Below are 16,953 nucleotides of genomic sequence, written 5' to 3' on the forward strand. Positions count from 1 at the left end.
ACACCCTTGTGAGCCACCCTTGTGAGCTCCACCTTGAGTGAGGACACCCTTGTGAGTCACCCTTGTGAGCTCCACCTTGAGTGAGGACACCCTTGCTCAGAGCAGTTGAGAAAGACACTGAGCATTGACTTCTGACCTCCACACATGTACACATCCATACACACATGCATACACAGTCACACGTGTACAAACACATGAATGAAAACATGGACACAAAAGCACCAGTTCATGCATTTGGTTACACATGCACAATAATTTTGATAAAAATTAATATGGAAATTTTTGTGCTAGTGTTGGCAAGGTATCATATGAAAATATTAGTTATGCTTATATACTTTCAGCTCTTGTTGCTATTTAATTATTCTAAGAGAAAACATGTGAGCGTTCTATAATGAGCAGTAGCTACAGTGGTTTCAGCAATTCCAAATAGAATTTGCACATATACAGTTCTGGGGAGCATTGTAAATCAAATCCAATTCCAATTCTTATTTGAAACACATTTGAAATCTTGACGCCTATGTAGTAAAGCGATTAGACTTGCATATGGCATGCAAGGAAAAATAATAAAGCTAGCTCAGTTATGACCCTTACTGTGATAATTTTGTACAAATTATGTTCAATTTTAAATTACATTTTAAATTAATTTATTTTTCTTTAACTAATTTAATTAATTTTAAATTAAATTTTGTTTAAATTCAGAGATAATACATTTATCCCTGAAAAGAGTTAGATCAAAAGTTTCTATTACTTCTTACACCTTTAAGATATTTCTGGGTGTGATGGTGTATGCCTGTAACCTTGGCACATGGAAGCGGAGGTTGGAGGAGCTAAAGTTCAGGCTGGTTTTGTTTACATTAAGAGTTTGATGCCAGCCTGGGCTACATGAAATCCTATCTCAGTGAAACAAAAGAAAAAGTAATTTAAACGCCCTTTGACTATAGGTTTTTATGAAATCATAAATAGAAGACCAGAGAAGGAGTATTTCCTGCTTTTTTTTATACTCAAGATGAATGTGAATTAATAGAACCCTGTTTTCTTCCTTGCTTCCAATTTATTGTCAGTGGCGGGCATGTTAAACTTGAAGAAGATGTTGACCTTGGCTACGTGGAGGACGGGACGCCCTGCGGCCCTCAGATGATGTGTCTGGAGCATCGGTGTCTTTCTGTGGCCTCCTTCAACTTCAGCACTTGCTTGAGCAGTAAAGCAGGCACCGTTTGCTCGGGAAACGGGGTGAGTGTCGAGCCTCGCCTTGGCAACCACCCATTTCCTCCTTACAGAGGCAGGTGGAATCCTGTAATCTCCTTCAGGATGGACAGCGTGGTTATCCACGTTTCTGGTTGGCACGTGAACGCTAACTTCATCAAAGCTACTTGAATGTTTTTGTTGTATAATCGAGAAAGTCCAGCAATAAGAAAACTCGCAATTTTCCTAATCAGTTTCTTCAGTCTTCCTCTTTTATGCTAAGAGGACGTCATACAGAGTAATGACAGGTTTTCTGTGAGAGGATTTTAGCAAACTATAATGGAATTTAAATCTTTTTTTATTGTTAGCTTTTTTTTAATATCTTGACTGCAGTGTCTCATTCCTTGCCTTCTAGTTCCTCCCCCAACCCACTCTGGCCTCCCATCCACTCCTCCTTCGTTTCTATTCAGAAAAGGGCAGACTTCCACAGATATCAACAAAACATGGCATATCAAGTTGCAGTAAGACTAAGCACCTCCCTTTTATATTAAGGTTAGTCAAGGTGACCCAGTATGAAGAAAAGGGCCCCAAAAAGCTGGCAAAAGAGTCAGAGACAGCCCCTGCTCCCACTGCTAGTAGCCCCACAGGAAGAACAAGCTACCCAGCTGTAATGTGAGGCGTGAGAAAAGAAGAGCGAGCCAAATATTTAACTACTTAGGTCATCCGGGTACAGCCGAGTCAGCACTGACCATAAATAACCGCTGTAGCCACACCAGAGATGACAGCCAAGGCTCAAAGAAATAGCAGTCTTCAGCGAACGTGCTGCTCATAGATGAACAGACAGAGTGGTACTTTTGACATTTTAATTCTGTTCTTCCAGAATTGTGTATCGGCTAGCATATTTACATTATAAGCCAAACACCAGTCCCCCCAAATGAACCCTCCATAAATATATCCAGTTTTCTCATTTCATCAGGAATTCCTCTTTACTATCGGGTGTCTTGATTCTTTTTTTGTTAGCATGTGCTGGGATTTTCTTTTTGCTGGCATTACAGACTCTTTGATTGAATTGTGTGTATTATCCAGTTGAGGCAAAGGACCCTGTTTGCCAATTTGAAGCTTTTAGTCCTGATCATTCCATACGATGGATATCAAATGTCTTTGGGAGCTATGCTTGGGCTGACAGTCAAAGGGTCTCTTTACTTTAGAATTTACTTTGGGAAGTAACCAGTTGTATCGTATGGCACATAAGAAGGAGAATGCACATAATTGCATAGCTCCGCTCCTGTAACCTAAGAGGGGTGTTTTCTCTCCTTCCTGTAAGGACTAGGAGGACTCGGGGAAGTAGTTCTTGTGGGACCAAAGAATCTCGGGGAAGATTCTTGTGTCATGAATCACATTTTTGTCTTCCTCCTAGTGAATTTTAAATACACGCTAAAAGAAAATATGGTTTATCTAGTAATGCTTAGTTTAAGGGATTAATAAGAATAAGATAATGTAAGTAGTATATATAGCATAAAAATAATTTATAATAATCATGTGTTATAAAAGGTACTATCCTATATAATCAAAAGTATTTTATTTATTATTTGTGTATATGGTACGTGCGTGGGTATGTGCAGATGTATGCCATGAGATATGTGGTATCAGATAACATCTTGAAGGAGTCAGTTCTTTCCTATTCGTGCAGTCCTGGGGTTGACTGAGGTTATGAGGCTTCCATAGCAAGTGTTATAACCATTGATGAAGGAGTCAGTTCTTTCCTATTCGTGCAGTCCTGGGGTTGACTGAGGTTATGAGGCTTCCATAGCAAGTGTTATAACCATTGAGTCGCCTTACCACTCCTCTACATGTTCTTAAATTGTAGCAACAGCCGGGCGGTGGTGGCGCACGCCTTTAATCCCAGCACTCGGGAGGCAGAGGCAGGCGGATCTCTGTGAGTTCGAGGCCAGCCTGGTCTACAAGAGCTAGTTCCAGGACAGGCTCCAAAGCCACAGAGAAACCCTGTCTCGAAAAACCAAAATAAATAAATAAACAAACAAATAAATAAATAAATTGTAGTAACTCAACCATATGTATGGCAAGAAGCTAAAATCAGGATGGAGCTATTCTTTCTGGATACCATCAAAGCCCGGGTGTAGTTGTTATGAGTACGGATTACTTGCTTCCATGTGACAGAGAACTGACGTTTCTGCCGGCTCACCTTTGGGTTTTAGGTTTGCAGCAATGAGCTCAAGTGCGTGTGCAACAGGCACTGGACAGGTGCCGACTGCAGCACCCACTTTCCTCACAATGATGATGCAAAGACTGGCATCACCCTGTCTGGCAACGGTAGGTATCATAACATCTTTCCATAAACTGAAGAGGAATTTTCTCTATGGACATTTGTATTTGAGGTTTTTAGCATAACTCAAAAATAAATGGTACTTACATAATGAGGGGAGAAGTCTACTTTGTGAGACCAATCATTTTTATTAAAGTATAAAGATTTGTCACTCTGAGTATAATTTTGCCTACTGACTTCACCTTATTCTGTCCTACTGCAGAGACTTTTCAAGTATTGTAATTACCTAAGGCTATGAACACACCCTAGCATCTTTTAATCAATTTATTCCTTGATAATTTCACGCACGTATACAGGACACTGCCACGCTCGTCCCTCCCACACTCCCCCATCCCCCCTCACTCCCAGAAACCCCCTCCTTGTTCCTATCGAGTTCTCACCCAACTTTCACGCCTTTTTTCTTGTGTTTTCATTTCCTAACATTTCTTTGAAGTTGAGAAAGTAGACTGGTGTCGGAGTGGTTAAGAACACTTGTGACTCTTGCAGAGGACCCAGGTTCAGCTCTCAGTGCCCACATGATGGGTTACAACTATCCATTAAGTCCAGTTCCAGGAGAACTGGCCCCAGACTTCTCACCTCATGCCCCAGGCATGCACATGCTGTGTACATACAGGCAAGACACTAGTACACATAAAATAAAATAATAAAAGTAAAGTATTTAATTTTAATGGATAATTATATATTTTTGAACTGAATAAAAAATGAGTTGATTTTTAAGCTTTTAAAAACTGTTCTTTGTTCTAGTGTCTCATAGTCTAAACTATGAGAAGCCTGAAAGCAATGTAACTGTCCAAGATGACAAGGATTGAGGATATGGGTCAGACATGACAGGAGGCAGGGATTGGGGGGTCCTAAACACTTCATTGGCTAAAGAATAAAAGAGGAAATTAAGTGTAGGGAGTTAAAGAGTCCACACTTCAGAGATAAAATTTCCCCTTAAACAGTAATGCCATTTCTTTCTTGTGGCTCCCTTTGCATGGAATCATGCTCAATTCCCAATGTCCGCTCATCTCCCAAGGCTAAGAACAAACAAAGGCACTCATCTGAGTCATCTGTGCAGGTTTGAAATCTTAGTGACACGACTTTAACGAGGCCCCAGATGCCCTCAGGTAGTGATGGTGAATGGTCACATGGCTCTTGCTCCCCAGGTCAGTGCGGTAGTAGTGCCTGGATCTCAGGGGTTTCCAGGAGACGTGACTTAGAAGTAGTCACCACGAGTTCATTGCTCCCTGTTTAAATCTCTGGAGGACCAGGGAGGGTGGGCATGCATGCTGAGTCTTAGGTAAAAAGACCAGCGCCTTTCATGAATCAGATGATACTGCTCGTGCGAAACTTACTCAGATGATACTGCTCGTGCAATAGTTACTCAGATGATTCTGCTCGTGTGAGAGTTACTCAGATGATACTGCTTGTGCGATAGTTACTCAGATGATACTGCTCGTGATATAGTTACTCAGATGATTCTGCTCGTGCGAGAGTTATTCAGATGATACTGCTCGTGCGAGAGTTACTCATGTCACTGATTTTCTTCCTTGTTTTCCCTTCTAGGTGTTGCTGGCACTAATATCATAATAGGAATAATTGCTGGCACCATTTTAGTGCTGGCCCTCATATTAGGAATAACTGCCTGGGGTTATAAGTAAGTCAAAGTTTTCAGTATTATTACTATAAAAATTTACTTTAAAGTATTTTGATTAGGGGCTAGAGACGTGGCGTGGGGGTTGGAAATACCACTGGCTCTTGCAGAGGACTCAGTTTTGATTTCCAGTAACCATCTCGGGTGGTTCATAATTCCAAGTGCCTCTAGTTCCAGGGGATCTGACACTATCTTCTAGCCTCCGTAGGTATCTGCACTCACATTTGTACGCGCACGCGCACACACACACACACACGCACACACACACACACACGCACATACACACACACACACGCACGCACGCACGCCCATGATTAAATGTTAACTGGAAGGTTGTATATTGTTACCTCTGTATTTGTATTGAGCATCAGTCTGGTCCAGCAATCAGAGATTACCCACCCTTAGTATGGTTAGAAGTAATGATAATTCATCACATTTTAGGTTTTGAAACAACTCTTTTCCTATTTGGACAACATTGAATGTTGTTTTAAGGTCACTGAAGTGACTCAGTCTTAACTGTGAGTGAATGTATACAGCATCATGCATCACATCCAGAGCAGAGCCCTTTGTCCTGTCAGCCATCGATAAGTGTGAGTTTCTTCCTGTGAGGAGCAGACTCTGTGAGACTCAGTTTCATCTGCAAAATTCAGATACCTAACTCCCTCTTCAATTCAATTCAATTCTATTCTAATTCAAAATTTGTTAAATAATTGTCTTAATTTTTAAAAGTTGAGAGTAATCTGCTTTTGAATATTTAGTAGCCTCAGACATTTGCTAAGTGATTGATTCCAAACATTTATATGTCTAGTTCTTTAAATTTCCCTTATGAAGACTCATAATGTGAATTTTTTTTTAGTATTCTAATAACTATTTAATGTCATGGCTTAAATGTAGTGTAAACCTTTCATTCTTGAGTTAGGTTTTTATTGTCAGGGCAAATACCTGAGAAAGGTTCTCTATGGCTTACGGTTGAGAGGTTCCCGTCATCACGTGACTCTGTTGCTTTGGGCCAGTGCCGAGGCAGAAGAGCGTGGCGGGGATCACGTGGTGGAGGAAAGGGGCTCGCCAGACAAAGAGCTCACCACCATATCAAGCCCTCTGCCCCCTGAGCTATTGGGCTGTGAATCCATAAGTACATTCTAAAGACCCCGATTTCAAGCACTGCTCCGTGGGGACCACACGTCAGCACACAGCTTTTGGGGACATCCAGATCCAAACTATAGCAGCTCTCTTTAATATTTCAACCTAATACCTCTGGTGAAGTCCATTCAGCGCCCCATCCTGGGCTCTTCCTTTGGAAAGCCTGCATTCTAGATGTTCACCTCATTTCATAGCATCATCATGCATCAAATGTGGATCCGAAACTGGGAATTAAAATAGTTTAGATCTGGGGACAGAAAGATGGCTCAGCAGTTACGAATACATACTGCTCTTACAGAGTGCAGTTCCCAACACCCACATTAGATGACTCAAAACTACTTCTATTTCCAGCATCAGGGGATTTGACAACCTCTCCTGGCTTCTACAGACTCTGTACTCATGTGCATATACAGTACACTCACGCACGTACACACACATACACACAAACAAATACAACTTTTAAAAGGTTTTAAATTTAGAATTTACTCTGTGTCCTTTTTAAACTGATCTTTGTTCTGTGAATTATTATATTTGAAGAACATTTGGAGTAGTTACCTGCTCACAATGAGCAATATGATTGTCGTCTGAAACCAAATCAAGGAGACACCTTTAAGTTTGTAAAACTAAAACCCTGCAAGTGTTTTACTGAAAATGGAGAGCAATTATTTCACTGTTTGTATGCTGCCATAACTAAAATTCAGGAAGCCACTTATAGATGGCTGTATCACAAAACCACAGGCTGGTTAGATAGTGTGGCTCATGAGCATGGGATAGCCTAGAGAAGGCGCTGGCCCCATTACACAGGCTTCACCCTGTTAGCCAGTGCTCCCTTTATTTCAAGGTGTAATTCACGCACTCATGAAGTTATATGTCTGGAGGGGAGGCCTTTCTTCATGCGACAGGAAAATGAGCTCTGTTCTCAACTTCTTTGATGTAGGATGCACATACATATGCTTATCACAATTATCGCTGTTTCATTATACCTCGATAATTTTATTTGGTTCCATGAAAATGGTTCTAGAATTATAGATTTCTACCACTTATACAATTATAGATGGATATTTAATTTTTATAGTCCTGGGAAAAGGTACAGATCAAAAAATATGTAATGAAAACATACTTATTGCTAGTGAAATTACCTTTGTAGAAATTACCTGTTTTCTTCAGTGAGTTTACATTTTGTCTTTTTAGCATTTTTAAATGTATATTTTTAAATGTACTTTGCAGATTGATTAAGAAAAAAGACAGATCTTGTTCATACTGTAGTATCCTTCTTAGGCATGATTTGAACCTAAGACCCAAGTTTTAGAGTTTTTCAAAGTATTCAGGATACATGGATTTGCTTTGCTTTCTTGTTTAAGATAGGATCTTGTTTAAGATAGTATCCCTGGCTGACTTGATTCCATGAAAAATGTAGCTAACTTATGTAAACAATTTGATTAATTTTGCCATTTAAATCAACATTTAACATTTAATCATCTATATATATCTACCATCTGTCTATCACCTATCTATCTATCTATCTATCTATCTATCTATCTATCTATCTATCTATCTATCTATCTATCTCTATATATGCATCTGTCTTTATTTATCATCTCTATATGTGCATCTATCTATCATCCATCTATCCATCTATCTATCTATCTATCTATCTATCTATCTATCTATCTATCTATCTATCTATCTATTATCTATTATATGAAAACCTATATTTAAAGTAGAATTGACAAGGCTGGAGAGATGACTTAGTGGTTAAGAGCCTTAGTTGCTCTTCCACAGGACCCATTTCTAATTCTCAGTCCCAGGGAATCTGACACCCTCTACTGGCTTCTGCAGGCACTGCATGCACATGGCGCATAAACACAAGCAGGCAAAACGCCCATACACATAAAGTAAAATAGATAAATTTAATTCCAAAAACAACCGTATTGACTCTAGATAATTATTAAATATCTGGCAGGCACAATAAAACTGATATTGAGAAGACAGTTACCATTTAATGATTACAACCTAACTTATGCTTTTTGCTGCTCTTGCCTAAGACCAGGTTTGGTTCTAAGCACATACATGGTGTGTTACAACCTCCGGTTATGGGAGATTATGTATTATCATCTGTCCTCCAAGGGCATTAAGCACACATATAGAATAGACACATACATGCAGGCAAAACAAGTATACTTAAATTAAAAGTAAATTTTAAGATAAATAAATAATAAATTAAAATGGCAATTGTTGGACAATATCGTCACTAACCCTTTGGTATCCTCTCTCCTTATATGATAAAGTAAAATTTTGTGTATATTTCTCATCTTAATTTTGCAATTTGAATTTCTCTATGTAAGAAGGTTTGGTGAATGCTGGGGTTTTGTGTTTAATGCTATGCTCGTGTGCCTCTGGCGAGAACTAATGCTCTTTTTTTTTCCTTTCTTCTGTCTGTGAGCAGAAACTATAGAGAACAGAGGTATGTGTGGCAGTGATCTGAAAAGATGACTGGAAAGTCTGACCCTTTGTATCTCTGTTGAAATTCATACATGCAGTTTCAAGTGCATCTTTGTGTTTTGTGTAATAATAACCTTGATCACTTATGATTTTAAAATGATAATTAAAATTATTTTTGATAGCAATGTGTATATAGAAATAGATTTTTCTCATCAAAAACAAACTTTTATGTTAAGTTGTCATGTTTGTTTACATTGGTTTATTGGCTTTCCTTCATGTTTATAATGCTTTTATTCCTAATAGTCTGAGGGAAATGATTTTTGTTACTGTTGTAGTGATAACTTTCATAAGTTACAAGATTTAGCACTTGTTCCTATTAAGGGATGTTCCGCAGTGTTCTTTATAAAATAAAATATTTTTATATGACTTGGTAATCATAAAGGTAGCTAAGGAGGAAATTTGCATGGTTAGAATCTCTGCCCCGTTGAGCCTCCTGTGCTATTATTACATAAAGAATATAGGGAAAGTCAATCACCTATTTACTTCACCTGAAGATCTCCATTTAGCAAACTGTAAAAGAGGCAGAGGTCATAATTTCTTCTTAAATAGAAATTTCTGGTTTTGTCTAAGTTGCCCCAGTATTGAGGTAGACATTTCACTTCTCACATTTCAAAAATGATTAATTCTACTCGCTGTTGGTACCCGAAACTAAAATATTATCTTGGAAACAGATGAGCCCACACCAGGTGTTGCACGTAGACTACTTATTTCTGGGTTCAGAGTAGTTGTAAGGATTCCTGCTTAATTTTTCCTGTCCCATTGAGTGCCCATGTCACCTTAGGAATAGATATGATATATATAGTTAGACCTTTGCAGATTCTGACCACAAGACTTATTTTGTTTCAGAAAACGAAATTTTAATCTTTATTCTTCTATTTCCTTTATTTTACAATTTGCACTCTATAAGGCTTTAGTTTTAAATGTCTACAGACTCTTTGTGACTCTACATGATATCCAAAGGTATCAACTGAAATCCTGATCATAACTTAGATCGAAAACTATCTACAATAATCCTAACATTAGACATCTGTCCTTTGGTTTAATAAACTCATTATTAGAAAGAGTTAAACTTAAACAAAATTATTAAAGTTTTAACACAGCTGGGGTTCTTTGTGACATGTCTTGAACTCATGAGAATTGAAGCAGATGAAGAAAGCAGGGCCTGTTTAGGTTTCCTGTGGGTAAAAGTTTCCTAATCATATCAGAAATCTAAGATTTGTGAATTTATTCACAGAAAATTAAATTGATGAGATTACGATGTGATGATTTCAGAACCGTTTCTATAGGAACTAAGTGAAACTATGATTAATTTAATACTGCCGGATACACAGAAAGGGAAGAACATTCCGCAGATGCATGACATCAACAAAGCTAAACCCGTGCTCCAAGCTACTGTATGGATGTTCTCCAGAGCACGGAAACTGCCTGCCATGCAAAAAGGATGGACATTTAAAAGCATATACCAATTTAGTATTCTGACTAAACACATGCATAGTTAAAAACATGTTCACACTCTCACTATCCTTTTTTTGTCTGATGTAATTTGACATCTCCTGGTGCTACAGCCTTTGTTTCACAGATAGGACAACTCTTCTGAAATCCAGTCTGTGTCTGGGGAGTTTGTCCATCTTCAGAGAAGTTTCTTTTAAATATTTTGTTATAGGTCAACAAAACTTTACCTTCTTGTCCATGGCTGATAATATTAGTTCTGTGCAATAGTTCTCTCTAGAGAGCAGCAAAGGGTGGATGTTAGATCAAGAAGTTATGCATGGAAGTCTCTTTAGGGTTCTTTTAGGTGATGCACTTTAATGAGTAGAGGGGAAATGGGTGGGCAAACAGACACAGCGTACATCAGCACATTTTCAGTCCTATAGTATTATCCACAGATAGTCAAAGAAAGACCCATCTAGTTCCAAAGATGCAGGCACTAAAGCCAAGAACTTGATGTCATCTTTACCTTTAAATTAGGATTGCCTTTGCGATTCTCTGGTGGGAAGCCCATTGACAAGGAGGTAGTGTTGATCTGCTCTTGTGTGGTGTGGGGAAATGACTACTGTCTCCCAGCTGTGAAGTCTGAGTTCTCTGTAACCCTTAACGTGCTGGTCTAGGGGGAGGACTGCGGGAGTCACCAGCCCAGCTGCGGCCCACACACTCCTTTCTGGCTGATAAAACATGAGGTTTTGCTTTGGCATTTAGTGCTTCAAGCAATATTAAATATATGGGCATTTGCCAGATGACTATTAACATAGAAATGGCCCAGAAATGCCAAATTGGGCCTAATGTCCAAAATTTTAGAGAAGCTAGCCAAGCAGTTCAATAAATGAATCGGATAGCAAACTTCCTACTGAACAACAACAATAAAAATAGAAGCCGCACATTGGGACCTAATGGGAGTGAACCCCCACGCGTATATTATTACAGTAGTTCACGTCCTCTGGTGGCGTCCCGGGGAGGCCACGAACCACGGAACCACAGAGCCACAGGGAAGCCTTAGATACTGAGTCATTGCAAAGATTACTTGCTTTTTTCCTTAAAAGTCCGAGGACAGAAAACCTCTTCCTTTTCCCAGTCAAAATTATTGGCCTTGAGGGATAATCTCATAGACCATGACAGCTGTATGGTTGACAGCAAGAACCTAAATTTTAATTTTCATTCGAGTTTGCAGATACAAGCAGAATAAGGAATATTGGATGGACTTAAATTTATAAACCATCTACATTTGGTGGAAATCCTTTCCCTTTGTTTGAAATGAACACACATCACTGTGGCTAGTGAGGTGTGTGATCGTTAGACCCCACCCTTCTGCTCTGGGGTTTCACCTTCAGCAGAATCTCTCCTCCCTCCTTTCTTTATCTCTCATCTGTTTTATCCATTTGTTTTCTTTTTGTGAGCTCCCCACCTTTTCTTTCCCAAACCGCTTTTGACTTTTTTCTTTTGCATTCTTCATATTTCAGTGATATTCATGCATCTGTCAACATGAGTTGGTATAACTTAACAGTATTTTTTAAAACAAGGGAGTAACTAACAAATCCTGTAAGAGACAGCCCAGGCACTAAGCAGGGACAGGAGAAATGTGGCCTTCACACTGAGGTTATGACCTGGACACCCCCCCCCCAGCCTTCCGTTTTCTAATTTTGAGTGTGTATATGGATTGATGGTATAAATATCACTGCTCAATAGGTCCTCTTAGGAAGGTCACATTTCTCTCATAATCAGAGCAACCATTTATCTAAAGGTTTTGGGGTTATTGCAAAACAAAACAGAAAAAAAAAACTTTTTTGATGTTTAAATTTATAGGGCTCAGTACTAACTACTTTATAATTATGAACATATTGTTATCTGAAATAGAATAAAAATAGTCACTAAGCTTATAAATTGTAGATGTGGGAAAATGATAATTATCATTTGCATAGTCTGTCCAAAATCAAGTTATGGGTGTTGATCTTTGTGCTAACAAATAGAAATTCCTTAAACAATGTTATTTAATAAGATGCATCAGTTCAACTAAGAGGTTGTAGATAGAGAAAAAAAATGACACTTTGTAACTAATGTAGGAAAGGTTGATTTTTAAAAAAAATGAATTCAGTTACAAAGCATTTTTTCTTTTCTTAATTATTTGCAGAAATGTGTATCTAAAATATTTCATATAGTGTAATAAAAATAAAGAAAAATTCCCATTTGAAAACCTACGGCTTAGTCAGTCCAAATAATTACTTTCAGGATCCAAATTGGGAGTAATATAAAAACACTCAAATTTTAAGACAAAAGCCATAAAAGAGAAAACAATTAGGAAAAAAAGAAGTTCAATTAAAATTTTTAAGGCACTCATCTAGTTGGCTTTCCATGATTTTTCTTAGCAAATGATGAACTGTTGTATTGATGGCAGGAACCTGGGACTCTCCTCACTAAGGCAGGAAGTAGCATTCTGCTAGGATGTAATAAACACTGTAGAAGGGATTGATTATGTGCATTCTAGAGATGTTTACAGTGAAGTTGGTAAGAATCCAGTGTGGCCCAGGAGATAAAAGGAGAAGCACCCTAGAACCCCATTCATTAAACTGAAACTGTTCTAACTCCCGGACTGATTCCTTTATTTTTGCTGGAACCTGTATCCATCAAGCGTGGAGCTAGCTTTAGAAATTAGTTTAGTAAGAAAGTTTTCCTTAGTGTATGGAGAACTAGATAAGGACACACAAATTAAACTTAAAATACATGCTTTATTTACATTCACCGGACAATCTTTTTCTGATTTGTAATATATGAGCTGTCTAAATAATCTAGGAGAGGATTTCAGTCAGAAACAGCTAAGTATTTTTAAATAATTTCAATGATATAGGAATCAAAATAAGCCAGGGGACATCTGAAAGGGTTTCTGACGGTTAAAACAGTATCTGTAAACAGTCACGGTAATTAAACGAACCTGAATTGAAAGGGACTTAGGGAGTATATGCTTTTGCTGGAGACTTACTGACATACACCTGTTTGAAATTCTTAGCCCATCCCTAGCTTTTGACATCTCCACCTACAGCACGAGTGAAACTAGTCATGATTCGGAGGCATTTGGTTCTTTGAGGCCACACACTAAATGGCTGCACTGGCTGTGGGCAGAGTCGTCTGGGGTATTTTGTGTCTTTCCAGTTCCCTTACAAGAGAGAGGGAGACTGTTGCTGTCTTAGCTCATTCAGAATGAGACAAGAGGCTTCAGTCCTGCACCGGCGGCGGCTAAGCAGATGCCCCTATCTTCCTCCCCTCCTGCTGTGGTGGAGCTAGGCAGTGTCACCACCATCTGTCACAGATACCTTCCATAGTCTCCCGAGAAGCTCGGCTACTTTTCAACTCTTTCTTCCTCTTGCTAAGTTACGTTCCTTTACACAGTCTACCGTCTGATATAAAATTACTGCTTTGATTCAAACTTCGGGCTCAAATTTTCTTTAAATAATGAAGGTGCAAACTGAACACCAAATTCGAATGAGGTTTTATTTGGACTTAATTATAGAAAGCAATCCAATCTTTTAAAACTAAGACAAGGTTATAGTCGTCATATATTTCAAATCATGAATAATTTATTCACCACATTTGAAAAAAGCCTGCTTTATTTGAGCAAGGAATGTCTAAACAGATCTTCAACATCAATTTTTAAAAGGAAAAAGTTATTGCAGTTAACATCTCCAGGTAGGGTGATGTTGCGTTGACAATAACTCATCGTTCCATATTTCTCCGAAAACAAGGCTTTATTCGTCCAGCCTGCCTAGACTTCATGATTACATTTCTGACCTCGGCAGCTAGAATGAGTTGAACTTGTCGCATTTATTAATAATCTCATGTTATAGATTTGATCATGTAGACCATTATCCCTACCTCTCTTTTTCCTGAAGTGATATTTGTATATGTCTGTGTTCATGTGTGTGTCTTGTTTTCTGACTCTGAAATGTTTATTATGCCTTAGACAGTTACCCCAGGGAGATTATGTAAAAAAGCCTGGAGATGGCGACTCTTTTTATAGCGACATTCCTCCCGGAGTCAGCACAAACTCAGCATCTAGTTCTAAGAAGAGGTCTGCCTTTCTGTCGCATTTTCAGATTTCCACCTGTTCCATCACACATTATTCCATTAGTCAGAACATTTCATTATTTTGCAGCAGGTTTGGTTACTTCTTCCTTCTTTCTTGAATGTTAAAATAGTATCCCTTGTTCTTTGATTACTCCACTTCAAAATGCCATATGCTCAGAACAACTTTGTGTGGAAAAATCAGGCTACAAAATGGAAAACAAAATGCAACAACTCTAAATCCATGTAGAAACCCTGGGTTTTCCCTGCCATATTACACATGGCTTAAGAAGCCAAACATAATATTTGAAAATATTTTTAAATGGTGAGCTTTATGTCATGTTTGGTAGTCAAAGAAAAAGGGTACTGTCATGCTTCAATAAAGGCAATTAAGATCATTAGTAATATAAGTGCTGCATTGAATAGTTTTTAACTTTGTGTATTTCAAAGCTAAGCTTGCTGTGAAAAAAATGATTGCTTCTCTGTGAATCATCTATTTTAATATTATGATTTTTTTCTGGAATGGTTATTTGTAGACTTTATAACTTTTATCTTAGTTGAAGAATTAAGTATAGGTAGCATTACAGTATTATTTATGTCTCAAACTCTAATGATATATTCTTGTTCTAGCATCTTAAGATGTATGACACCTTTAAACATTCAGTTTGCTTTATAATCAGTTGACAGGATGAACTGAGAACTAGAAGAACTAAGCAGGATGTCACAGGGTGGGATCTACCTTCACCTAAAGGGAACTAAGATATCGTTGTAGAAAACAGGCTTTAAGTTTCCATGGAGGTTTCAAGGATAGCGGCAGCGTTTCAGATGGCCCTCTCGTAGCACTGAGCACACATACTACCTGTAGACTGAGGAACTCATTCACCGAGAGGGAACATGGCCTCTCCTGACAGTCTGAGTGGATGGTCCTTAGAGCAATCTGCATTGCTGTTCAGACCTTATAGGCACTGAACACGAACCCAGAAACGTTAGTCACTAGGACCTTCCTTAGGCACATTTCCTTAGATAACCGAACTCAAAGCAAAAGTCGTGCTGGTTTTGAGCCTGGAAGCATACATGGTAATGTACACTTTACAGAGTCAGAAATGACTTTTCATTTATTCTTGAGGACTTGTCAGCTGAGAGAGGATGACTGGGGACCTACTAGCATTTTCTGATACAAATATTTGCTTGGTCAAATATAGAATTTTAAATTAAATAACAGTAAAGAGTAGAGAAATCAGTGGGTTTCTGAACCATTCATTGGCCTTTCATACAAAATAAGAGTGACTTTGTGATTCGGAGAGTAGTGTGTATGTTTTCACTGTACCAAGTTCTGTTTGCTTTCAGTCAGAGGATTCCCTTTCAAACTGACGTTATTAGGAACTAACCAGAGTGATCGTAGGGGAGTGGCTTAAGCTAGCGCTGTCCCTACAGTCTCTGATAAAAAGCTTTCCAATGCTCAGGACTGGCTCCCAGATTTTGGGAAACAGTGCACTAGGTTCTGATCAGTCAAAACCATATCAAATTATTAGGCTCCAGACAAGGTTCGTCACATTCCTTTCATTATGAAATGTCATAAAAGTTTTATTTTATGGTGTAAGGTAGGTGCATTAATTTTGATTCTTACAGTTAATTCGTTTAGTAATACTAGGATACAAATAGCGGAAGGGCTCAATGGTGCATGGGCTTTGTGAGAGACATCTCCATGATAAAGATCTGATTCAGTTCAGTCATTGGACAGTTAACTGGCATACATTATATTCATTGGGGACATATTTATGTGGAAAAATACCAACTCTCCGATGATAATTTCATTAATTTAAATTTGTGTATTACTTTCATAAAGTGAGCCAGGTTCAGTTGGGCACATTTTATGTGATCTCTTAAAAGTCCATGTTCTCATAATATTTGAATGAAAATCATTGCTTTACAATTAAGAAACATCTATGGTGGGACCCCATTATAACCCTGCTGCTGGGGTTATGTGACTGCAATACTTGCTGAATTTGCTCTGTGGTTGCTGTGTTCTGGGGAATGTAAATTGGCTTGCATTATATCCCGCTGCTTTTCCATTTATGACTATTGTAATGGGGTTCCATTGTATTTGACTTTTCTTAAATTGAATGTTGTGTAATTCTGCCTTCTTCATGAAGACGTTCATGTTTTCTTCATTCTTTCATTTCAGATTTTTTTTATTGATTTGTTCTATTTAGTGCACAGTAATGCTTACAAATTTTGCTTAGTGATTCCAAAACATTTATCTGATTATATTTTTGAACAATATGTAAATGCTTCTGCTTTCAGGTCAAACGGGCTCTCTCATTCCTGGAGTGAAAGGATTCCAGACACAAAACATATTTCAGACATCTGTGAAAATGGCAGACCTCGAAGTAACTCCTGGCAAGGTAGTGACCAGCGTTCAGAATCTAAGATCTGGCTTCTGGGGCCCTGTAAAGATGTATTCTTCCCCATAAGCCGTTCAGCTCTTCTCCCAACAAAGAGCTGTTTGTTTTGTTCTTTGAAATCTCCTTCGTGGGAAATGGTGGCATTGTCACTAAGTAGGCAGGAAGCAATGGAAGGTCATGCAGTTCCATGTATTTTG

At 38.4% G+C, this 16,953-nt stretch overlaps 1 protein-coding gene across 16 annotated transcripts in view; it reads left to right on the forward strand.

Annotated features, from left to right (window-relative positions):
* Adam22 (ADAM metallopeptidase domain 22) overlaps positions 1-16,953 on the forward strand; it is a 229,466-nt gene that overhangs the window by 191,996 nt on the left and 20,517 nt on the right. For 10 of the 16 annotated variants that reach the window (XM_026784638.1, XM_026784639.1, XM_026784641.1 and 7 more), the window contains exons 23-28: positions 1,062-1,230; positions 3,399-3,513; positions 5,075-5,165; positions 8,749-8,766; positions 14,251-14,358; positions 16,656-16,756. In XM_026784638.1, the coding sequence (XP_026640439.1) occupies positions 1,062-1,230; positions 3,399-3,513; positions 5,075-5,165; positions 8,749-8,766; positions 14,251-14,358; positions 16,656-16,756 (602 nt within the window). The remainder of the gene's footprint in view (positions 1-1,061; positions 1,231-3,398; positions 3,514-5,074; positions 5,166-8,748; positions 8,767-14,250; positions 14,359-16,655; positions 16,757-16,953) is intronic. The other 6 variants (XM_026784643.1, XM_005358294.3, XM_026784645.1 and 3 more) reach the window with 2 other exon arrangements.

Source organism: Microtus ochrogaster, chromosome 26 (assembly GCF_000317375.1).
Source record: "Microtus ochrogaster isolate Prairie Vole_2 chromosome 26, MicOch1.0, whole genome shotgun sequence".
In the NCBI taxonomy this organism is placed as follows: Eukaryota; Metazoa; Chordata; class Mammalia; order Rodentia; family Cricetidae; genus Microtus; species Microtus ochrogaster.